Raw genomic sequence first — 21,536 nt, 5'->3', positions numbered from 1 at the left:
ATGCTAACGGGGAAGTTAGTGATAATTGAGGGCCCAAGACAAAGAAGGTTCTCAAGAGGGAAGGCAAGGCTCGGTCATGCTCCCCCACCTCATGGGAAGACTTTCTGTCTCTGGCCAGCCTTGAGGACCAGGGCCTGGCTTCCCTGCAGGAGTCAACAGAGCCCCTTCTGTGCGGCTGGCCTAGAAGGCCGGGGCAGTTGGGCTTCCAGCCCCACAACAGGGATGAGCCGAGTATCTCCACAATCCAGACTTGCAATGGATGAGTCACAGGAGGGGATGGCTGAGAGTGGATGTGTGTGGTGGCCGGTGGTGCTGAAGGGGCTGGAGCTGGAGATGAGGAGGCTGGAGAGGTCGGGATGGGGATGCGGGAGGTGACGGACGGGACTGGACGGGATGGAGTGGTGGTGACGGCGGTGGCGGCGAGGCGTGGTGTGGCGAGATGCACGGACAGCATTCTTACCTCTGATTGGTGAACCACCTGGCGAGGTAATTTGAATGCAAATAAGATCAGAGAGAAGCATTAGTACAAAAGGAAGGAAAGCCAAATCAGATAAAATAAAACATGAGAGAGGGCCTTAAATATACAGAGAAGTTGAGGCGTGGCTTAGGTGTGAGCAAGCACCAGGCTGCGTGTAGGCAAAACTGTGTTCCCCAGGTCACTGGCACGGCTCTGGGGAGGGGGAGGCTGAGGCTGGGCCAGCAGGGCTGGGGGTGCCAGGAATCAGGGTGGTGAGTCAGGGCTCTTGCAGACTCCACCGGCTGAGCTCAGTGGAAGGGCAAGGTGAAGAGAAGAGGCGATAACCCCACCCTGCAGGGCTCTCCAGATTCCACAGGTGAGTAGGATTTCCAAACAGAGCACTTACCCAAAGCAGGGCATTTAAGCAGACCAAAGAAAGGGCTAAAGGGAGAGCTCACCTCAGGCTATCACCAGACCAGCCCTCCACAAACACACACACCAGCCCCCTACTCACCACCTGGTGGCAGACCCCTGTAAAGCCACCCGACCTTGCTAAAGACCTTGCTAAAACCCGACTGCCGGCACAGTCCTCCCACCTGATTGGTGAGAGCCAGGGGCCATTCCCTGCCCCCGCCCCTTGCCTGTTCATTGCCTTGTAACCCTGGGAATCAGCAGCCTCTAGGCTGCTCACCCTGCAAATGCCTATTGTGGGGCAATCATGAGGTCTGGACACGCTCCCTTCCCAACAGGGACCCCCTCTTCTACCACTGCCCCATCCGGAGGAGTGAGGGGCCTGTGGGCAGGCCCAGGTCAGCCCCGTCCACCCTGCCCTTCTCTGCCCACTTCTGGGGAGGGAAGTGTGCAGGGAGACAAACACTGGTTACTATCTCATTGAACCTGAAGACACCCACTTAGGAGGGATTATCCACCTCAGCAAGAATGAGGAAACAGAGGCTGAGGAACGTTAAGTGCCCAAAGCCAGAGGTCACACAGCTTATGAGGTGGCAGGAACTAACCAGGTCTGGCTCACAGCCTTCCCACCGGACAGAGGCTGGAGACAAGGCCAAGGCAAGGTCCCACAAGGCCAAGCTGCTGGGACCTGGGCTGTGTGCAAGGCACGCAGAGGCTGTCCAGGAAGAACCATCATCACCGTGATCCTCCAAGCGCGGTCCACGGATCTTCAGGGTCCCCAGAGGCCCCTTCGGGGGGGTCCGCAAGGTCAAAGCCATTTTCATAATACTGAGAAGCTTTTTGCCTTTTCCACCCTTGTTCTCTCATGAACGTACAGTGGAGTTTCCCAGAGGCTTCAGGACATGTGACAGCACAATAGACCAAAGGCAGAAGCAGGTATGAGAATCCAGCTGTCTTCTATTAAACCCCAAATTAAAGAGGTTTGTGAAAGTGTAAAACAGGGGCACTCTTCTCACTAAATGCTTTTGTTTCACGAAATATGATTATTTTCCATTAAAAAATATTGTTTACGTTAACATGTAATGGGATTTTTAATTATTTTAAAGTGGATTAATAAATTTTAATTTAAAATCTTCTCAGTCTTAACACCTAATAGGGCAAATACTGATAAAACCCACACAAACCAAAGCTCCTGGAGGTCCTCTGATATTTACAATCAGGGGTCCCGAGACCAAAAGGTCCACACGGCTGATCGACTCCTACAGTCCAGGCCTGACCTGGGATGGGGAGGGGAACTGGGAGAGGGAGGGGCGGCAGCGTGGATGCTCCAGGACTGGGACACCCTAGCTTCCGGCCTCAGCTCTTCCGAAACCCAGCCTGTTGTGTGACACGTCTCTGGGCCTCTCCGAAAAGTCGTTTCCCCACCAAACGGAAAGAATCTGCCTTTTCGATTTCCCGAGATAGGTGTGGGAGACTGGAGGGTCCCCCAGATTTCACATTGCCCCTGAGGGGTGCCAGTGTGTTCAGACAAGAGGGACCATCACTGAGAGTGGCCCTCCTGGCAAACCGGCTGATGGTGGGACAGAGGAGGGGCTGCAGCCCTCAGCCCACCGCAGAGTCCCATCCGCTGGGACAGCGGGCCTCTTCCCGCGCCCGATGCCGGCATCCCGGCTCAGGTGTCAGGGTGAGCAGTGGACAGGGTAACGGGGATGGCGGCGTGCACACGCAGGCGCCGGGAGGAGCGGAGCACAGGCGGTGTCCCGCAGGGGCCCGTCCAGGCTTGGCAGAGTGCGGGGCCAAGAGCAGTGGCTTGGAGCCCCACCTGGAGGTCAGCCCCCTCGCTGCTCCAGGGATGCTGCCCGCTCCTGACTTCCACTCTCCCTGAGCTTGTGCCCATTCCTCCAGGGCCCACACCAGGCCTCAAGTGAAAATCCTCCAAGAGGCTCAGGCTGTGGCGGCAGGTGACATCACTTCGGAGAAGAAGGTGCCTGTCGAGCAGAATCCGTGCCTGGGCCGCGCACGCCGCCAGCTGCCCTCCTCTCCAGCTCTTCACGCCCTGGTGACACGTGCTGGGCCTCGGCCCGCAGATGCCTGAGGGGTTCTGGGTACTGTTCAGGGCGGGCCTGAGGTCCGGAGAGGACGAGACTCCAGCGCTCTGGGGCCCTAGCAGGGTCCAGCTGCTCCCCAGGCTCCAGGTTAGTTAGATGTGACAGAAGCCCCCTGGATGCCGTCCCGGGGGAGCTCCCCGGCCTCGGATCTCCACGTGACCCGGGGTGGGTGACTCCCTAACTCAGCTGTAAAGGAGGCATGATAATCACAAACTGTCCTACTTCTCAGGGTTGCAGGAGAATCAGATGCAACCAAAGGCAGGAAAGCACTTTGTAAACTGTTGGTGATGCGTTAACCGTGAGGCCCCTGTAAGAGCCGAGCGCTCAGGGCCCCGATTCCACTCCAGCAGGCATGTCAGGTGTGCGTGGCACAGCCCCAGCACACTTCTCAACGGTACAGGACAGGGGCAGCAGCTACTGGGTCAAGGGTCAGGGCCCGGGGTCAGGCAGTGCTGGAGACAGTCCTGTCAGTTACTGCGGAGGTGGGATGACTGAGGCCCCTCAGGTGCCATCCCAGGAGTTGGACGCTGGGCCCACTACCCTTAGGTTACAGCTTCCAGGAGGCAGGGAAGGTCAAACAAGAAAGCAGGGGGAATGAATGTTAGTCTGAAAGGACAGGGCCCAAAGGTCACGTTCAGGAAATCATTCATCCTAAGGGCTCAGAGATGCCTGTCCTATGGCGGGGCTTGTGCTGGCCACTTGCGGGGCCCTCACAGACGGGAGCCAATCCCAGGCCCTCCCTGCAGAGTGCCCAACCGAAGTGAGCAGAGCTGGAGCCAGACGGTAACAACACAAAGCAGGGTGAGTCCTGAAGGAGCAGGTCTCAGGCAGAGAAGGGGAGCTTCACGTTCCAGTGTACGTGAGCAGAGGGCGAGGATGTGGTCGGGGGCTCAGTGCAAGTCGGGGAGTGGCCGGAGCTACAAAGAGCCCCATTCACGGAACCCTCATCACACGCCAGTCGACTACAGCTCTCACTGCCTTCGTCTCACTTAAGCCTCACTGTAACTCTTTTTTAAAGAGGAGAAAACTGAAGCTCAAAGTTAAATAACCTAAGCGAGGCCAAAGAGCTAGTGAGTGCAGCCGGGACCTGATGAGATGAGCTGGGGAAGATGACAGCTGGGGATGAGATGAACCGGAGATGGGAGCTGGGGAAGGGCGAGAAGGGCTCTGTGTGCCTTGTTCAGGAGTGTGCACCTGACCATGGAGGCAATAAGACGCCACTGGGCTTGTCAGAGCACAGAGGGTGCAGGCAGAAAACTCCGCCAGTGCTGCAGGATGGATTCAAGGGGAGTCTGGAGGCAGGGAGAGCAGTGTTTGGTGACCTGGGATACGGCCAAGGCAGCAGAAGGAGATAAGGGGACCAACTGAGAACCATGTGGGTGACAAATCAAGAGGGTTTGGTGGTTCCTTACATGGAGTAGGAGTTGCAGCGTGTCCTAGGTTTCCGGTTAGAGGGGCTGCCACTCAACAGAGAGAGGGTCAGGGGGAGAAGGTGACCGCTGTTTGGCAAGGAAGTTACCACGCTTCACAGTCAGGGTGACGCCCAGAAGGCAGATGGGTGTTTTAGTTTGGAACTCCAGCAAGAGTCCGGGTTAGACAGAACTGGGAATCTCAGGAGTGGAGGTAAATGGTACCTGAAGCTATAAGGGTGGGCGAGCTGGCGGGGGAACGGCTGTGTCTATGGGACAAGAGCAGGGTTCACAGGCTCCCCGGCTTGGGGAATGAGCAGGAGGGGCTGCTGGACAGACAGAGAAGGGGCACTCGGAGAAGGAAGAGGAAAGCCAGGGAGACAGAGGAGAGAGTGGCTAAGAGGGAGGGAGGGTGCTGGCGGCTGCTGAGAGGCTGAGGAGGCCGGCGAGCAGCAACCAGTGGAGTCCTGGGCGGGAGCTGACTCACAGGGCCGCGAATGGGTGCCACTGGGCCCGGCACACAGCAAGTACTACATGAATACTTAACGAATGAACAGGCGAGACAGCGTGCCTTCCCAGAACTGCTGCCACGGGCAGCGCCGTTCCGGGCAGAGGCCAGGCCTGCGGGGAGGACCATCTGGCTGTTTGGGGAGCCTGCCTGGGGGCTGCGGGGAAACGCAGAGGAGCTGAACCATGGCGGTCACTGTGCCGCGCTGGGCAGTGGCCGCAAACGCTGGTGGACCGTTTCCTGCCTTGATTATAGCTGTTTTAATTAACTGCGCTACAGCTGCCTCCATCTTGTTGAGTTTAAAATTAAATTAAATGAGCTAACACTTCACAGGCTGTCTCAGGTGGCCGTGGCTGGGGCCAGAATCCTGCCCCTGCTGGGTGGCTTATCCCTCACTCCTCCCCGGGGCACCACAGGGGTGCCCACCTGGCAGAAGTTGGTGAGGAGGGGCTGGCAGCCCAGGGAGTGGCGGGGCACCTCTGCAGCCTGCAGGGCCCTGAAAGGGGCACAGCCATGTCCTCCTTTGCGGTGTCGACACCATAGGTGATGGGCAGCGGGGGCTCTGGCTGGTGCTGCCCGAGCCATCCTGCCTGAGCCCGCCATCCCACAGCCAGCAGGAGGGCTCCTGGACCAAGGTCTATCAGTGCAGCCCATGCTGGCAGCAGATGCAGAATTGCAGCTAAGCGGATTCCAAGGCTCCTCTCCCGCCTGCTCTGTTCCCACAAAAACTGAATCAATTATCCTGGCGGGAGCCTCGCAGGCAGATCGATCGACGGGGCGACACCTCCTGCCCGGTCAAGGCGGCATCCTTGCTCGCGGGGCTCCAAGCTGGCTCGACTGAGACATCCAGAGGAGACAGGTGGCCCTGGTGGCCGAGGGATGGCAGCCCATCCCCCTGGCTCCAAGCCTCTGAGGTCCAGCCTTTTGAAGCCTGATGAACCAGGCATCTTTGGCCTCTTTCCCTGCCGTCTGAAGTAGCAAAGAGAAGCATCACCCAGGCCCCCCTCAGGCCAGGCTCCAGGGAAGGTGAAGGATGAGCGCCCACGGAGCACCTTCGCAGAGCCCAACGCCAGGCTGGGAACAACACTCGTGCCTCATGGAGCAGACCTGGACTGACGTCTGGAGTCTGACAATCCCGGGAAGGTGAAAGAAACACAGCTGACCAGCCCTCGCTGCCAGGCTTTCTTCCTGGGTGGGCCAGGTGGGCCTATAGCAGGATCTGGCCCGTCCACTGGGCGCCCTCTGCTCAGCCCCAGGCTGAGGCCTCCTGCGGCTCCCAGGCACCCAGGCCCAAGAAGGAAGGCTGCGCTGGGTTCCGGCCCCTTGACCCTCGCCCTCTGCTCACCTGAACGCAGCTGCTTGATGCGGCCGTTGCTCGTGGCGGGGTCCACAGGGAGGAAGTCCTTGAACCAAGAGATCTCAGGGTCTGGATTCCCACCTGCTGCGCACAGCATGGTGGCCGTGCGGGCCTTCTCCACCACCTTCAGCTGAGGCCCCATGTCAATGGAGGGGAAGCCGGGGGGCAGCTGTTCCTCTGCAGATGAAGAGCAGATGTGCACGTTAGGGCTGGCACTGCCTGCCCACGAGGACCACCCCAAGACTCCCAGGGTGGCTGGGATCGACTTATCTCTGCCCTGACTTCTAAGCATGAAGCCTGCCCTGACATGAGGAACCAGAGTCCCGAGCCCCACTGCCCAGCCCTGCCCTTCACAGGGCCAGGGAGCTGCCGTGGGGCCCACCCTGCCCTGTCAGGAAGTCTCCGGGTCTGAGAAGCAATGCTTCGGACTGCAGACATGAGCACTTATCTCTCCAGGGCCTGGGAAAATGAGGATCGAGGCTCTACTGGCCACAGCAGAAAGTGCTCCACGGATGCTGGGCTGTAGGGGGCCCAGGGCTCACACAGTGGCATCAACAGCCACAGCTCAACCCAAAGGTGCCCCATGCTGTTCAGCCCCCACTCCCTCTCCTGCACGTGCAGTGTCCCCTCTACTGCCTGTATCCAGCCTTCTGCTCCACCACGTGGCACAGCCCCACATCATAGCCTGGGTTCTGGCCCCGACTCTGGGCGCCCTCTGCCCTACCAATGACCCACCTCCGACCCCCGGTCCCGACCCTGACCCTCCTCCCTCACTCAGTCCTGACCCTGGAAGCCATGGTCAGGCCTGGGGACCATGTCTGAGCACGTGGAGGCTAAAGAGATAAAAACGCCCTGTGAGGATACCAAAAGTCGATGAGGGGGGCAAAACTCCACGGCTGCCTTCTCCCGGCTTGCCAGGGGGTGAGGGCTCACTTCCATGAGAGCAACGGGCATGGACCACAGCAGCACACCCCTACTCTCACTTCCATGAGAGCAACGGGCATGGACCACTGCAGCACACCCCCACTCTCACTACACGTGGACTCGTGCATCAGCCCTGAGGGGCCAGGGATGGGGCAAGGCTGCCCACTCTGCACCCCTGGGATCACACACTGGGCTGGCAGCACAGGCTCTGCATGAGTACAGACCACGTGGAGCTCCCACCTCCATCACTCGCCAGCTCTGTGACCTGGGAGTTACTAATCCTCTCCCTTTATCCATTTTTACCTATAAACAGGGTTCAAGTGCCCTCCTTGGAGAGCCGTTGTGAAGACTACATGCGATGCTACACATAAGGTGCTGAAGAGTGCCTGACAAAGGATCCCAACCCAATGGCTATTGGTTGACGTTATTATCATAACTAGCAAGGACTGGGCCACTGGGGGCAGACGGGTACCAAGACTTGGGCCTGGGGCCCCCTCTCCCATCCTGGGCTGGCGAGAGGCGCTCCCTTCCAGGAGCAAACCACAGAGTGTGAGAAGTTGGCAAAGGCTCTCTGCCAGTGTGGATGCCAGGCACACCCCATGCGGGGAGGGGAACCCTGTTCTTTGTCAGTCTCCTGGCAGGGGGGTGGGGCTCAATGGTGGGGGAGACCGGGAGACCAGCACCGCTCCCGTCTCCCTCCTGCAGGCCCAGCACAAGACGGGCGTGTGGGGATGTTTGCTGAGGTCAGGCTCCTGTGCCAGGGAAAAGACAAGTGGGATCCTCAGAAGGGAGGAAAGCAGAGGTTGGCGGGGCTGCTCCCCCCAGAGACCCAGGGGGACTGGCTGGTGGGCAGGCGGGAGAGGAAGCTGGAGGAGCCTCAGCAGGCAGGGGCAAGACATCGCTCTATCTGCTGCCACATCCAAGGGGGCGCTCTGCCAAGGCTCCAGCTGCCTGCGGCATCCCTAAGGGACTGTGGCCCTGTCAGGAGAAGTGAGGGGTCTCGGGCTGGGGAGCAGTAGGACTCCCAGCACGGTCTCGCCTCCCAGCTTCTCCCGGTAACTGGCAGAATACTTCCCCACCTGCAGCCCTATAAGTTCCAGACATGAACCCAGCGTGTCCTTGGCTGTAAATATGATCCCACAGCATCCTGACTTTTAGCTCTGATTTTTAAAAGGACAACGTTAACAGTGGCAAGGAAAGGGAGGATGGAAATGGAGCAGGACTTGGGATGCACCAGGCAGGGGAACAGCCTCCTTTGGTCCTGCCGTCACTTGCTTTTCCAGGAAGGCCCAGGCAGGGCTCCGTCCATGTCCACCCTCCCTGCCCTCCCCAACAGCCAGGGGACACTCAGGGCTGCTGGAGCCATCCTAGCCCACTGGGGCACCAGTCTAGCTCTTCCCAGACCTCAATCCTACCTGCTCAGCCCTCCAGAGCAGTGGAGGAGGGAGGGGGGGCAGGGCCTGCCAGAGTCAGGGCCCAGGAGTCAGCTCGCCTTCATCTCTACCCACAAGGTGCTGCTCAAGGAGAAGGGAAGAAGTACAAACATCTGCAGCCCTGTGTCCTGGGAATATACGCTGAATGCCTAACACGGGCAAAGTCTTTGGGATTTGTGCCAAATTAAGGACAATTAATTTTCCTCCCTCAATTATCGTGCCCTCAGTGGTTCTGTCCTTGGCTCAGATCATCCCTCAGGCACAAACCGGCGTGTGTGAAGAGCTGTCCATAAAACAGCGGGACCCAAAAGCCAGTCCCTTGTGCCAACTAGGCTTCCAGGCACAAGTCAGAAGGCTGCAGTTCTGCACCTTGGGGAAGGGAAGCGTGTCTCACAGGAGGACTCCAACCCCTCGGGAATGACCTGCTGTTGGCTCTTCCTTCTACGCTCACCCGCGGGGGCCTCCGGCACATTCAAATATAGCCAAGGACAGCAGCCATTACTGACGCCCGCGTGTTTCTGGACAAACTGAGCACTGGGCAGGATGGTGTAAACTGACCCACCATCAGACTGTGACATTTATCCTTTTCACCCCCGCCTCCCCTCCCCCACCCCCCGCCCAGGAACCACAGGAGCTTGGGGCCACTGTAGCCTGAACCACTCAGGCTAAGGACCGGGGCAAATTCCTCAGGCTGACGTTGCATGATCACTCCAAACCCATCGACAACCGGGAAAGCAGAGGTCCAGATATGAGGGATAAAGGTTAGGTTTATGGAGCATTTGCTAGTTCCAGGTACCGCGTTAAAATGCTTTACAAAATGATTTTACCGAAACTATGTAAGGTACGTGAGCAAATGGGGGTGTAGAGATATCTAGGAACCTGCCCAAGGTCACAGAGTTAAGTCGAGGTGGGGCTGGCACGAGACCAGGGGGTGGGACTCCACGCCTGTCAGGTTAGGGGCGCCGGCTCCGGAAGGGCTCAGGGGAGTCCTGGGGGAGCCAGCCACCATCCTGCCCCCGTACCACGCCCTCTGCCGGCTGGGCTTCAGGCCCGCAGCTCTGCTGCAGACACCTGCACACACGCCGCAGCGTTTTTATTTACTGCAAAACGAACACGACTGTCCCCCACACATGGCCACCCTCGGGAATGCACCCACGTTCCAACACACGCATATACGGGTCACGCCGAATCCTCTCAAAACCCGTCCCGAGGGCGGAGGGGCTGCGGAGCGCCAGGAGAGGAAGGGTCCCTCCCCCTTCCAGGCCGCCGGTAACTATGGCAACGGCGGAGACTCCGCGCCGCTGCGGAAAGGCGGCACATGCCGTGTCCACACGGGGCGCGCATCTGCGGTCCGAGCCGCTGCCCCCCCTCCCGCCCCCGCCTGGGTGGAGTCACGGCGCCCCTTCTCAGGCCCCCACTCCCCAACCCCAGGAAGCCCAGCTTCTTTCACGCTCAACCGACGCGTAGCTGGGGGCTGCCCCCTTAGCGTGCACAGCGCCGGGAGGTCCCTACACCTGCCTCGCAGTCTCAGTGCCAGACTTCCGCAGTGTCTGTGCCTCTGGGGCGAGGTCTATCAATCCTCTGATAAAAGGGTCCCCGCGAAGGAAAGAGAAACCCATAGGGACTTTAGGGGACCTCAGAGGTACTGGGGAGCCTCTACAGCCGTTTGTGGATTCTGCCTGCATGCACATGTAGGGCGCACACATTCCTAGTGTCTGCCCGCACAGATCTGCGTACCTGTGGTGGGGACACACGTGTGCATGAATTGCGATGGTCTTTAGATACTGCAGTGGGAACCCTGGCCCCTTCTTCCCTGCTATCCCCACTGGGCAGAGGAAGGTGACAGGGTGTGGGGGGCTGGGGGATGGGTGTTGGGAGCCTAGGGCTCAGAGAGGGGCGAGAGCTTGGCTGAGGTCCCCACAGCAGCAGTGGAGCTGGATCAGTTCAACTCCACAGCTCACCTGCTATCTTGGTGGCTTCCTGAAGGAGGAGGGAGATGCAAGAGTAGGAAACACTTGAACAGGAGAGGTAGGGAGAGCTTCCTGGTGGACGGGAGGGAGGGGCTGCCTGAGTAAGGGCAGTGGTCCGGGGAGACGGTGGGAAGGTGAGGCCGCTTGGAGCTAAGGCCTGATGGATGCGGCTGGGGTGAAGGTGGACAGGGGCTCAGCCTAGGCTGGCTGCAATGACTGGGGGAGGGGGCTGCTGAGGCCCCCTACAAAGCACACACAGGTCTCTTTGTCCAGCTCAGCCTGGGATGCCTGAGGCGGAGTCTGGGCCAGAGGGAGGGGGCTGCGCCAGGGAAGCGGACAGATGGGGACGCCTTGCGGGGTCCCGGAGCGGGCGGCACCGTCTGTCAGCGCGAACTTCTCACCCGTGTTTACCCAGCTTCCTGGCGGCTCTGTGCACACGCAGGCACACACAGGCACACACATACACAGGCTCCCTGGGGTGGCACCGTCTGTAGGCCTGAACCCCTCCCCTGTGCCTGAGTGTTAGGCCTGGCCTCGCCCCTTCTCTGAACGTAGACACCTAGATACATGCACAACCAGGGACCCACAGAGATATACGTGGAGAAAGAGACAGGTGCAAAAATAGAAACCTACATGTGCGTGCAGAGGGGCACCTGCAGTGACAAGCACCTGTGGAAACAGACTCATGCAACCAGATCCAGAGGGAGAGCGCGCAGAGACGCAGAAACACACATGTGCAGACATGCAGAGATAACACGTATGCTGACACACGTGTCCCTGGAGACGCATGCAGGGACAGAGCCGGGAAACGCAGACAGGGACGCACGAGGGGACCTCGTGGGTGGCAGGGCTGCTGGTTCCCCCAGGCCTCCTGGCACTCTAAGGAAACCAAGGCTGCCTCGGGCCCTGTCCCTGAGGCAGCTCCATCCTTAGCAAGGTCAGGGCCAAGACACCCCCTAGCAGGTGGGAAGGGCTCCTCAGACCCGCAGGCTCCCACACTCTCCCAGAGAGCCCCACCCCACCCCCAGACTTCCAGGCAGTAAGGGGGGCCTGGGGAGCTTTGGGCTCCCTTCGCAGCTTTCAGGCTTGATTTTCAGCTTTTTCTAAGAGAAAACTCCCACCTCTTTTAGCACTCAGATTTCATCAAACTTGGCATCTTAAAAGCCTGTTTTGTTTTCGAGTCTGAGCTGTTTGGGGCCTGTCGGCAGCACGAGCTAGCCGAGAACGGCCAAGCAGCCGAGGCCTCCCCCTCGCGGTCCCCCACCCCCAGGGCTTCCCTGGCACCTCACAGGGCTCTACACAGCCTGGCTGGTGAGGCCTCCCAGCCACACACACCCAGGTGAGCCTGGGCACTGTCCCCAGGCCCATACCCTTTCCACATTCCAGCTTCTGGGCCCTGACCCACAGCGAACTCTTCCTGGGGTCCCCACCTCAGTCCTACTCCAGGACGACTCTTTTGATCCCTTTACTCCCCTAGGTTCAGGCCCAGTCCCTCCAGACCACTGAGAGCCTCCCACTCACTCCTCAGGTCCCTGCAGCCCAGCTGCCACCCCCATGGCTTCCTGCCAGCGTGCTCACCAAGGTCAACCATGACTCCACGGAGCTAAGTCCAAGACACGTCTCATCGTTCATCCTGCCTGACCTCTCGACAGCACCCCTCCCTGCTCCCTCCAGATGCTTTTCTCTTGACTTCCTCGGGCTCACCCCTACCTCTCGGGCTCACCCCTACCTCTCGGACACCTCCTCACCAGATTCCTATGCAAACTCCCCTCCCAACATGGAGAGCTAGCGTCTGGGGCTCCATCCGGGCCCTCTTCCTGCCCCTTGACTCTGGCTCCGTAGGATTTGCCATTTCTCCACCCTCAGAACTGCATCTCCAGATGTCCCTCAGAGTGCCAGTCCTCCTTGACACCCCTACCTCCAATGCCTGCGCACACCCGATACAACGGATTTCTAAGTGGACTCATCAACTTGCCCCTCAAGCCAGGTCCTCCTCCCATACCTGAACCTTAGAAAATAGTACTGCCATCTACCTGGCCCAGAGCCAGCAACCCCGAGTCTCCCACCTCCCCAGTCCCACAGGTGGCCAGGCAGGCCACCACTCTCTCTAAACTGCGTGAAACCCAGTCTCCCTTCCTTCCCTACCCACTGCCTGGGTTTGGGCCACTACCACCTCTTGCCTGGGCTGCAGTGCTGCCCTGGCCTCTCACTGGTGTCCCTGTACCCCACTCTGTACCCCCAGGGACCTTTCTGAACATAAATTTTATCAAGTCATTCCCCTGATTAAAATCCTCTTTCCCTGGCAACCAGAGAGAGGGGGCACCTCACCAGGGATGGGGAAGGTACACACACAGGGGCATTTAAAACCTCCGACTTGGCTAGCTGTCCCCGGAGGTGCTGGCTCCGCTGTGGTCCTGAGGCTGGGGGAGATGGCAGTGGGCGAGGGAGCCATGGGCACAGCAGGGCCACGTAAGCACCCGTGACCACAGGGGTGGAAGCGGCAGGCTAAGCACAGGGAACGTGTCCACTGTCTGTGGCTAACAGAAGAGGCAGGCGTACTGCCCACCCCACAAGTGGACCCATTCAGAAGGGAGTCTGCTTGGACCTTGAACACAAATCAGAACTAGAAAAAAATGGGGGATCCCAGGTACCAAGAAACCCAGAGCCTGATCTTCTAGACCCTCCTGGCAGTGCCCATCTAACTGACACCTCTCCCACCCCCACGCCTGGGGCCCAGATCTCTCCAGGAAATGGTTGCAGAGCCTCGTATCTGCGTGGTTCTGAATGCGACTACAGTCACAACGGGGCGGGGGGTGGGGGGGGGAAGGACAGGTCACAGATCCCACAGTCACTGGGCCAGAAGCACTTAGGTCATGCCTCAGCTGCAAGGGGAGGAGCAGAAGCTGGCCTGGGTTCTAGGTGCTGGGGCTCCTTCTACACCTTCCATGGATGCAAATCAGGGAGGCGACAGGCCCAGCTTCCTCAAAACAAGCCCATGACCTAGACACGTATGCAGGCAACAGAAGGGGGCACATCTTGCCACCTAAGGAGTCATCCTCTGCCTGGTAGCCCTTTACCCAAACTCCCCACCCTCCTAAGTCAGGCCTGGGCCAGGGAGAGATGACTCCATGGGAAAACGCCCACCCACCCTGAAAACACAAGCTTCTGTACTGGCCCCGCTCCAGGTTCAGCCAGCCCAGGACCGCAGGACAGGGTCATATGTTGCTCATCAGCCCTCATGTCCCTGGGGCTGTTTCCAAAGGGGCTGTGGGTAGGTGGGTGGGGTTCAAGAGGGCCTCCATCATCCTACAGTCCCAAAACCAGGGTGAGGAGCCTGGGGGTCCCAGCCCAGCACGGACTGCCCGCCTCCCCCAGTCACGACCCCACATGCCTGACAGCTGGCCTCCCGCAGGGCCTATCCAGAACGAAGCGGGCAAGGCCAGGCACTCCATGCGGGTACCTGGATTCCTGTGTGGCCTGAGCGGTGTGGTCCTGGCCAGTCAGCAGACATCAAGGCCAGGTGGGAACAGGTGAAAGGGAGCCTGGGCTCGATGAGGGGAGGGGAGGAAGAAGAGAGAGTCCCAAGGTCTGGGCAGGATCCCTATCTGGGGGCCCCTCCCTTCTGGCCTGGCTGCAGAGGAACTGCTGAGGAGCAGTTCTCAGAGGCACTGAGAACAGCTCAGCCTAACCACTCTGCCCCACGTCCATCTCTGTCCAGCTGTCCTGGCTGACCGACAGCTCCGAGCAGGGATCCTGTGGGGTCCAGGAGACAATGAGGCCAGACACAGCATCTCTGGCCTCCCACAGCACCAGACCGACCGCACACACTCAGCCCAGGCTGCTTGCTACACACCCCTCCCCCCGCCGCAGACACAGGCCATAAGGTATACACCACCTGCTGTACACACCACACCCCCCCACACTGCCTGACGTGTGCATGCACGCGCGCACACACACACGCAGCCGGACGCACGCCCCCTGCTTCATATACAACCCATAAGGCACACACAGCCCCTAAGACTGTAACACCACACCACACACCTCACACACACTGCCTTACAGACAGCACAAAGGGCGCTCACCACACGCAGGGTGCACGCTACCTGCTGCAGCCATGACCACGAGGCAAATGCTGCCTCCTGCACTCGGGGGCCCCAGAGCCAGGTGCCCACCACAAAGTCAGAAACGGCTTATCCCTGCTCCTCGGCCTCTTCCCTCCTCCTTGCCCCTCTTTCCCTTCTCCTCCTCCTTCTTGGCCCTTCCAGAACCTGCCCAAGTCACCAGGGCCCTGCCCACACCTCTGCTGTCTGGCCTCCTCTGGGGCTTTCCTGACCACAGTACCAGGACCGCCCGGCTGGAACCCACTGGCCCAAGTGAATCCACAACCTCCAGACTGAGCTCCAGGACCCTCCCGGCTTCCCCACACCCTGGAGGGAAAGGCCAGGAAGCAAGGCCCTTCTCCCCTCCCCCTCCACTCCCCCTCCCTCGCGAGGGAGAATGTCAGATTCCCTGTCTCAGTGGCGGCAGCGGGCGGGTTGGAGGGGGAGTGATTCAGCCTCAAGAGTGCGGCGTGAGAAGAGCTTTTCCTGCCATTACCCGGCGAGGGAGAGACTGGTGCGCTAATGGCTTCAATTACCACTCAGACAGGAACACTGGGCGGCTTACCCCCAGCCAGCTTGTGCCGGGTACCCCCACCCGGTACCCAGCGGGGCCTAGGGGGCGGGGAGCAGCCGGCTGGGCATCACAGGGCAGTCGGGACCCACTGGGACTGGCAGTCCTGCCCAGAGAGCTGGCTGCAAAGGCCACGAAGTGGGAGGGGTGTGGGGTGCTCCCGGAGTGTGAGGGGAGCTGGGCATGGCACAGAGCAAGGCAGGGCAGGGCGCTTGGCGTGGACTCGTAGGCCTGGGAGGCAGCAACCCCTCACCTGAGCCAAGTCACCCCAGAGAGCCCCGGGCCACTCCCCTGAAGAGCCCAGTGTGTGGTGAGCCACATGCAGTTTATGATGCGGGTAAGGGACTCAACCTTTATTCCCAGGCCCCAAGCCGGCTTCATCCTCTCCCCAGCCCTCCTCCCAGGAGTGACCCTGGCTGTCTTCTGGCCCCAGCCCACAGCTGTAGTCACACCATACTTTCACCCAACTCCTACACACACCCAGCTTCCCTGGCCAGCACAGGAGGCCTGGCGCGGGAGGGCGGGGCTGCTTTCCTCTGGCCCCGCCCCCTGGCACCTTTGAGGCCTCCCACTCCCCTCCTTTCTGCCATGCCCAGAGCCAGACGGTCAAGGTTATGCAGACCAACATGGTAAGTCAGCATTTCATCTTGCGGGTGCTGTGTTTCAGGAGCAGCAGGGGCTCATTCAGGCCCACAGCTCCATCTCGGCTGGGCCAGGCGCCCGGGTAGGGCCCTACACGCTTCCCAACCTCATCAGACACCTCCCACACCGAGAAGCACAAACAGACCCCAGACCCCTGCTAGAGAAACCCTCATCCAAGAAGGCCCCTCTAGAAGGACAGACCCCTGCAAGTCTGAACCCCCTCACCTCAGCTCCTGCAAGACCACCCCAATCCTCCTCAACCCTTTAAAAGATAAAGCTGCCCAGGGCAGAGGTGGGGATAGGAGAGTGCCAACAGAGGACTTGCGGAGAGCAAGGGCCAAAACTGGGGTGTAGGGGCTTTGGGGGGACTTTTCTTCCAACACTAATAAGAAGGCTCTCTTTCCCTTAATATGAGGGCCTGAGAGATGCCCTCTGGGGTGGGAGCCACAGTCTGGCCCTTCAGCCACCTCCCAAATGCCAGGGCAAGGCAGATGGCTCGTGCTGGGGCAGACAGCAACAGGAGGGAGGGTAGTGCTGAAATACCTGTCCTGAGGTCATAAGTGGGGAAACTGAGGTCAGGGGTGGCAGGGAGCACCCTGAAAGCACTCAACCATCAGGGATCTTGGCCCAGGGCCTGTCCTCTGGGCCCCCCCCCCCACAGGAGTGGATGGTGGGGGCTGCATCACCCAGATGATGCCAGGCAGCAGAGACGCCAGGTACAGCCAGCTCACACATCTGGGCCTTGGGATGTGCTGCTTCTAGCCCAGTAGCAGCTACCATTCATGCTGGAATCCGGCAAGTGCTTAACTCCCATTTAATCCTCCCAACTGGCCTGGGTGGCAAGTACTATGTCCCTATTTACAGATCGAGCAAATGAGGCTCAGAGCATGGTTACTTGCCTGAGGTCACAAGGTGAGAGAGTAAGTGGTCGAGAGGCCCTGCTCTTAACCACTGTCCTCCACTGCCCCTCTAAGCTGGAGGGCCCTGCCCCGCCTCGCAGCAGACACACAGTCACAAAGGAGTTACTGCATGGACGTGCGTGTGAACACATAAAGCCACAATGTAAAAATGGCCAAGACGAAAAGATGTTCAACTGCTCTGTAATCAAAGAAATGCAAATTAAATTGAGATGCCAGTTTTTGCCTATTAACTTGGCAAAGACTTTTTAAAATGATAATTCCCACTGCTGGTGAGGATAAGCAGAAGAGAGGCCCCTCTTATGCCCTGTTTGGTGGGAGTGTAAACCGACACAGTCTTCTGGAAATACTGAAAAGGCTTAAAATCACACGTCCCCTTTGATCTAGCAATTCCACTTCCATGCATCTAGAATAAGGAAATAATCAGGAAGGTGAACACATCTTATCTGCAAGGAAGCGTATAGCACCTTATTTATAAAAGCAAAAAACTGGAAACAACATATGTGTCCAACAATAAGGGAGTGGCTAAATAAATTAGGGTACTTGCATGTGACACTTACCCACAGCCATTGAAAATAATGATGCAGAAAAAAATGGCAAGGAAGATGTTCATGAAATGTTTTTTTAAAAAGCAGTCCACAAATCATTGAGCAGAATGTAATCCTGTTTTTGTTACATATATCATGCATGCACAGAAAATGGACTGTAAGGAAATAACCAAAAGTTAATAGTAGAGGTAAGATAAACAGGCGATTTTTATTTTTTCCTATGTGCTATTTTATACTTACCAAATTTTCAACAGTGAACAGGTATTGTTACTGTAATCTTTTTTTAAAAAGCAACAATCAATGCCATATTTTGAAAATATAGGCAGACATATTCAGACTGATGACTCCATCATGGCTGGGGGGGGGGGCGAGCGTGTCACTCTCTATTTGTGGCTTCCTATGTCCCCAGGAAAGTGTTCGTTTCTCAACCTGGTCTTGTGTCATCTGCTCTCCAGTCTCTCCAGGCTCATGTTGAATTACTCTTCCCCGTTTCTCTGTGTCCTCCAGTGACGCCCCCCGACCCCAAAACCAAACGGAACCACTCAGAGTCCCTTGAAAGCACCATTCTCTCCTGCCTCTGGGCCTTGCACATGCCGATGCTATTCCCCTGCCGAGGCCCCCAACCCAACTCCCACTTGTCCCCAGGACTCAGACCACAGCTCCCTTCTACGCTGCACCCTGCCCCCAGTCCCCTGGGCCACACCCGCAGGACTCATTGGAGACTGAAGTCTCAAGGGCAGGACCGGGTCAGATAACTGGCAGGACACAAGGCAGCATTAGGGAGTGTTTGGGAATGAATGGAGGAGCCTCGGAGTGAGAGAAGTCATTAAAGTCCACCTACAGAGCCCCAGCCTCCAGCCTAGGGCCCTTGCTCCTAACAGTGACTGGGAACACACCTCTCTGAAGCCTACTGGCAGGTTCCCCATGAAAATCACATCCACTGCCACGAGTCATGTACCCCAAGCGATTATGTAGCTGCAGCCCCACACCTCAAGTCAGTCCCCAGACCCACCGAGCAACATCCCGGCTCTGCAGAACACAAAGACACGAGGCACACAGCGGGCTTTGGCACAAGCCAAAAATCCGGTGACCGTCCCTGCCCACCACTGACCTTCGCTGACCCCAGGATGACCAGTAGTTTTCCTTTCCATAAAAACACCCCAGCCCACGGTGGGGACGGGCCTGGCTGGCTGGCTCATCCCTGCATCGGTCTCCACACCCACCAGGCCCCATCCCTCCCCAGCACGTACCTTCGAGCACTGAGAGCTTGGCACTAGTGTTGATCTCTCCCAGACTGTTGGTGGCCGTGCACTCATAGATGGCTTCATCTCGCTGCACCCGCAATGGCTGGATTCGCAGCACGGACCCTGCCCCGTCGTCAAACTCAATTACCTGCCGCAGGACAGACACGTGGTCACAGCCTGCTCAGGACACAGAAGCCTGCTCAAGGTCAGGCATCCTCTCACTGCCAAAAGGCCCCCAAGGAGGGAGACCAAGAGCAGGCGAGGTAGGACCAGACCCCAGAATAGGCAGACCTGGAGGCCTGCCTGCCCCTTCCCACCCGAGACTGTACCTCGAAGCGCTGGGAGCTGACTTTCTTCCCCTTCTTCATCCACGTGATGCGGGGCTTGGGTTCCCCCGTGGCTTGGCACACGAAGGAGGCCACCCCTCCTGACAGCCCAGTCTGGTCCTCAGGGACCTTAATGAAGACAGGTTTGCCTGGAGAGAGAGAGACACCAAGTCATCATGGCACAGTCACCGCCGACATGGCCTCTACCACAGGCGGCAGGCATGGGGTGGGGGGCAAGATCTATAGAGGAAATAACAGTAGCGACGCCTAACCCTCATGCAGTGCTTCTTATGTGCCAGGCACTCTTCAAAGAGCTGTGAGCACATGAGCTGGGTGCTACACTCATCTGTGCTTATAGAGAAGGAAGTCAAGACACTCAGAGGTTAAGGGATTTGCCTGACATGACAGCTGCTTAGTGGCAGAGCCAAGATTTGAACCCAGGCGACTGAGTCTGGAGTCCATACGTTAACTGCTACACTCTTCTGTCTCCCATCCCCCCATCAAGTCCAAGCTCTAGGACAAAGGCATGCTGAGAGCTGCTGGGAGCAGCCCTAGCATCTCCCCTGGACGCGTCCCTCCCCAACTCCTCTCCACCAGGGCGATGGTACCTCCATCCACCGCAAGGCTCAAGCCAGAAACCGTGACTCCACCTCTCCCCGGCCCCCACACACCATCAGTCCTGAAGGCCTACACATTCCACCTCCTAAGTATCTCTGGATGTCTTCCCAGGTGAACGCTGTCCTGTAAATCTGCCCTCCCCACCCGGCTCCCACTGGCTGGGTAATTGCCTTCCGATGGCCTGGACGTCTCCCCAGAGTGTCCACAGAGAGGCAGGGGGAGGGGGAGAAGGGAGGGGGCTTGGACACTGTACTGCCATGCCCACCCATGTCACCTTGATACACACACCAGGGCCAACCTGGAATCCCATCACCCAGGGTCACAAGACCCTGGAAACCCGGCCTTCATTAAGATGTAGAAATGCCTTGCTAATCCTGATAGCGGATCCATTTCCTATTAATCAGACCAATGAACAGCTCCAGGAAGGCTGATACCATGAGAAATGACATTTCAGACCACCTGCTCGGTGCCGATGAGCCCAGGCCTGGTCTGGTCTCTGGAACAAAAACATGTTTGTTCAATGATGATAATCCCACTCTGCACCAGGTACTTTATCTCATTTAGTCCTTCACCGTTGTTATCTCCAGTTTAGAGGCACAGAGAGGTCAAGTCACTAGCCCAAGGCCACACAGCCAATTAGCGGCACATCTGAGATTTGAATTCAAGCCTATATGACTCCAAGACACCTGCCAGAAACAGTTCACATTGGTATAGTTGGGGGGCCTTGTCAAGAGCAGTCAGTGGGGCGGCAGGGGCCAAAGCCAGACCAAAGGAGGTCAAGGAGCAAGAGGCGAAGAAGTGGAAAGCAGAGTACAGTGACTACTTAAAGAAGATTGGGGACTTCCCTGGTGGTGCAGTGGTTAAGAACCCACCTACCAATGCAGGGGGACACAGATTCGATCCCTGGTCCGGGAAGATCCCCACATGCTGCGGAGCAACTAAGCCCGTGCGCCACAACTACTGAGCCTGTGCTCTAGAGCCCATGAGCCACAACTACTGAGCCTGTGCTCTAGAGCCCGCGAGCCACAGTTACTGAGCCTGTGCACCTAGAGCCTGTGCTCCACAGCAAGAGAAGCCACTGCAATGAGAAGCCCACTGCGCACTGCAATGAAGAGTAGCCCCTGCTCGCCCGCAACTAGAGAAAGCCCACACAGCAACAAAGACCCAACACGGTCAAAAAAAAAAAAAAAAAGAAGAAGATTGGCTGTGATGGGGAAGATAAAGAGAAGACGGCGCCTGGAGGACGGGTTGAAGGGAGGTTTTTACATTCTTGTTTCTTTTTTTTTTTTTAAGATTTATTTATTATTTATTTAATTTATTTTTGGCTGTGTTGGGTCTTAGTTGCGGCACACGGGATCTTTGTTGAGGCGTGCGGGATCTTCGTTGTGGTGTGTGGGGGCTTCTGTCTGGTTGTGGCGTGCGGGTTTTCTCTCACTAGTTGTGGCGCACAGGCTCCAGGGCACGCGAGCTCTGTAACTGTGTCACGGGGGCGTAGCTGCCCCACGGCATGTGGGAATCTTAGTTCCCTGACCAGGGATAGAACCCGCATCCACTGCAGTGCAAGGTGGATTCTTTATCACTGGACCACCAAGGAAATTCCTATTCTTGTTTCTCTTTTTCCTAAGATGTGAAAGATAATATTTATTTATTTATTTAATGCTGATGGGAAGGAGCCAGCAGAGGGAGAAGGTGCTGATCCAGTGGAGAGAAGAGGGACAGCAGATGGGGCAGAGGGAAGGGTCTGGGGGACCACCAGGGTCGGGAGTGACAGCTGCAGGTACAGAGAGCTGGGAGGGCTCAGCCTTGCAGGGAGCAGGGAGGGGCCCATCGTACCCAGCAGCCCAGGGTCCAGTGGGCTCTGGACGTTTTATGTAATTATTAAGAAAGTCACTCACCATCTCTGAGCCTCATCTGCAGAATGGTGCTAGTGATAGGGATCTGTGCAGACGAAATGTGATGATGTCTGCAGGCTGCTTGCACAGGCTGGACACGT

General features: G+C 58.0%; 1 protein-coding gene across 8 annotated transcripts in view; it reads right to left on the bottom strand.

The window, feature by feature from the left end:
• PTPRF (protein tyrosine phosphatase receptor type F) overlaps positions 1–21,536 on the bottom strand; it is a 184,639-nt gene that overhangs the window by 43,541 nt on the left and 119,562 nt on the right. For all 8 annotated transcript variants that reach the window (XM_079920119.1, XM_079920117.1, XM_079920121.1 and 5 more), the window contains 3 exons: positions 18,929–19,074; positions 18,606–18,747; positions 6,239–6,427 (listed from right to left, as the gene is read on the bottom strand). In XM_079920119.1, the coding sequence (XP_079776245.1) occupies positions 6,239–6,427; positions 18,606–18,747; positions 18,929–19,074 (477 nt within the window). The remainder of the gene's footprint in view (positions 1–6,238; positions 6,428–18,605; positions 18,748–18,928; positions 19,075–21,536) is intronic.

This window comes from Stenella coeruleoalba, assembly GCF_951394435.1.
Source record: "Stenella coeruleoalba genome assembly, chromosome: 1".
NCBI classification, from domain to species: Eukaryota; Metazoa; Chordata; class Mammalia; order Artiodactyla; family Delphinidae; genus Stenella; species Stenella coeruleoalba.
This window is presented reverse-complemented; position numbering and strand designations above follow the sequence as displayed.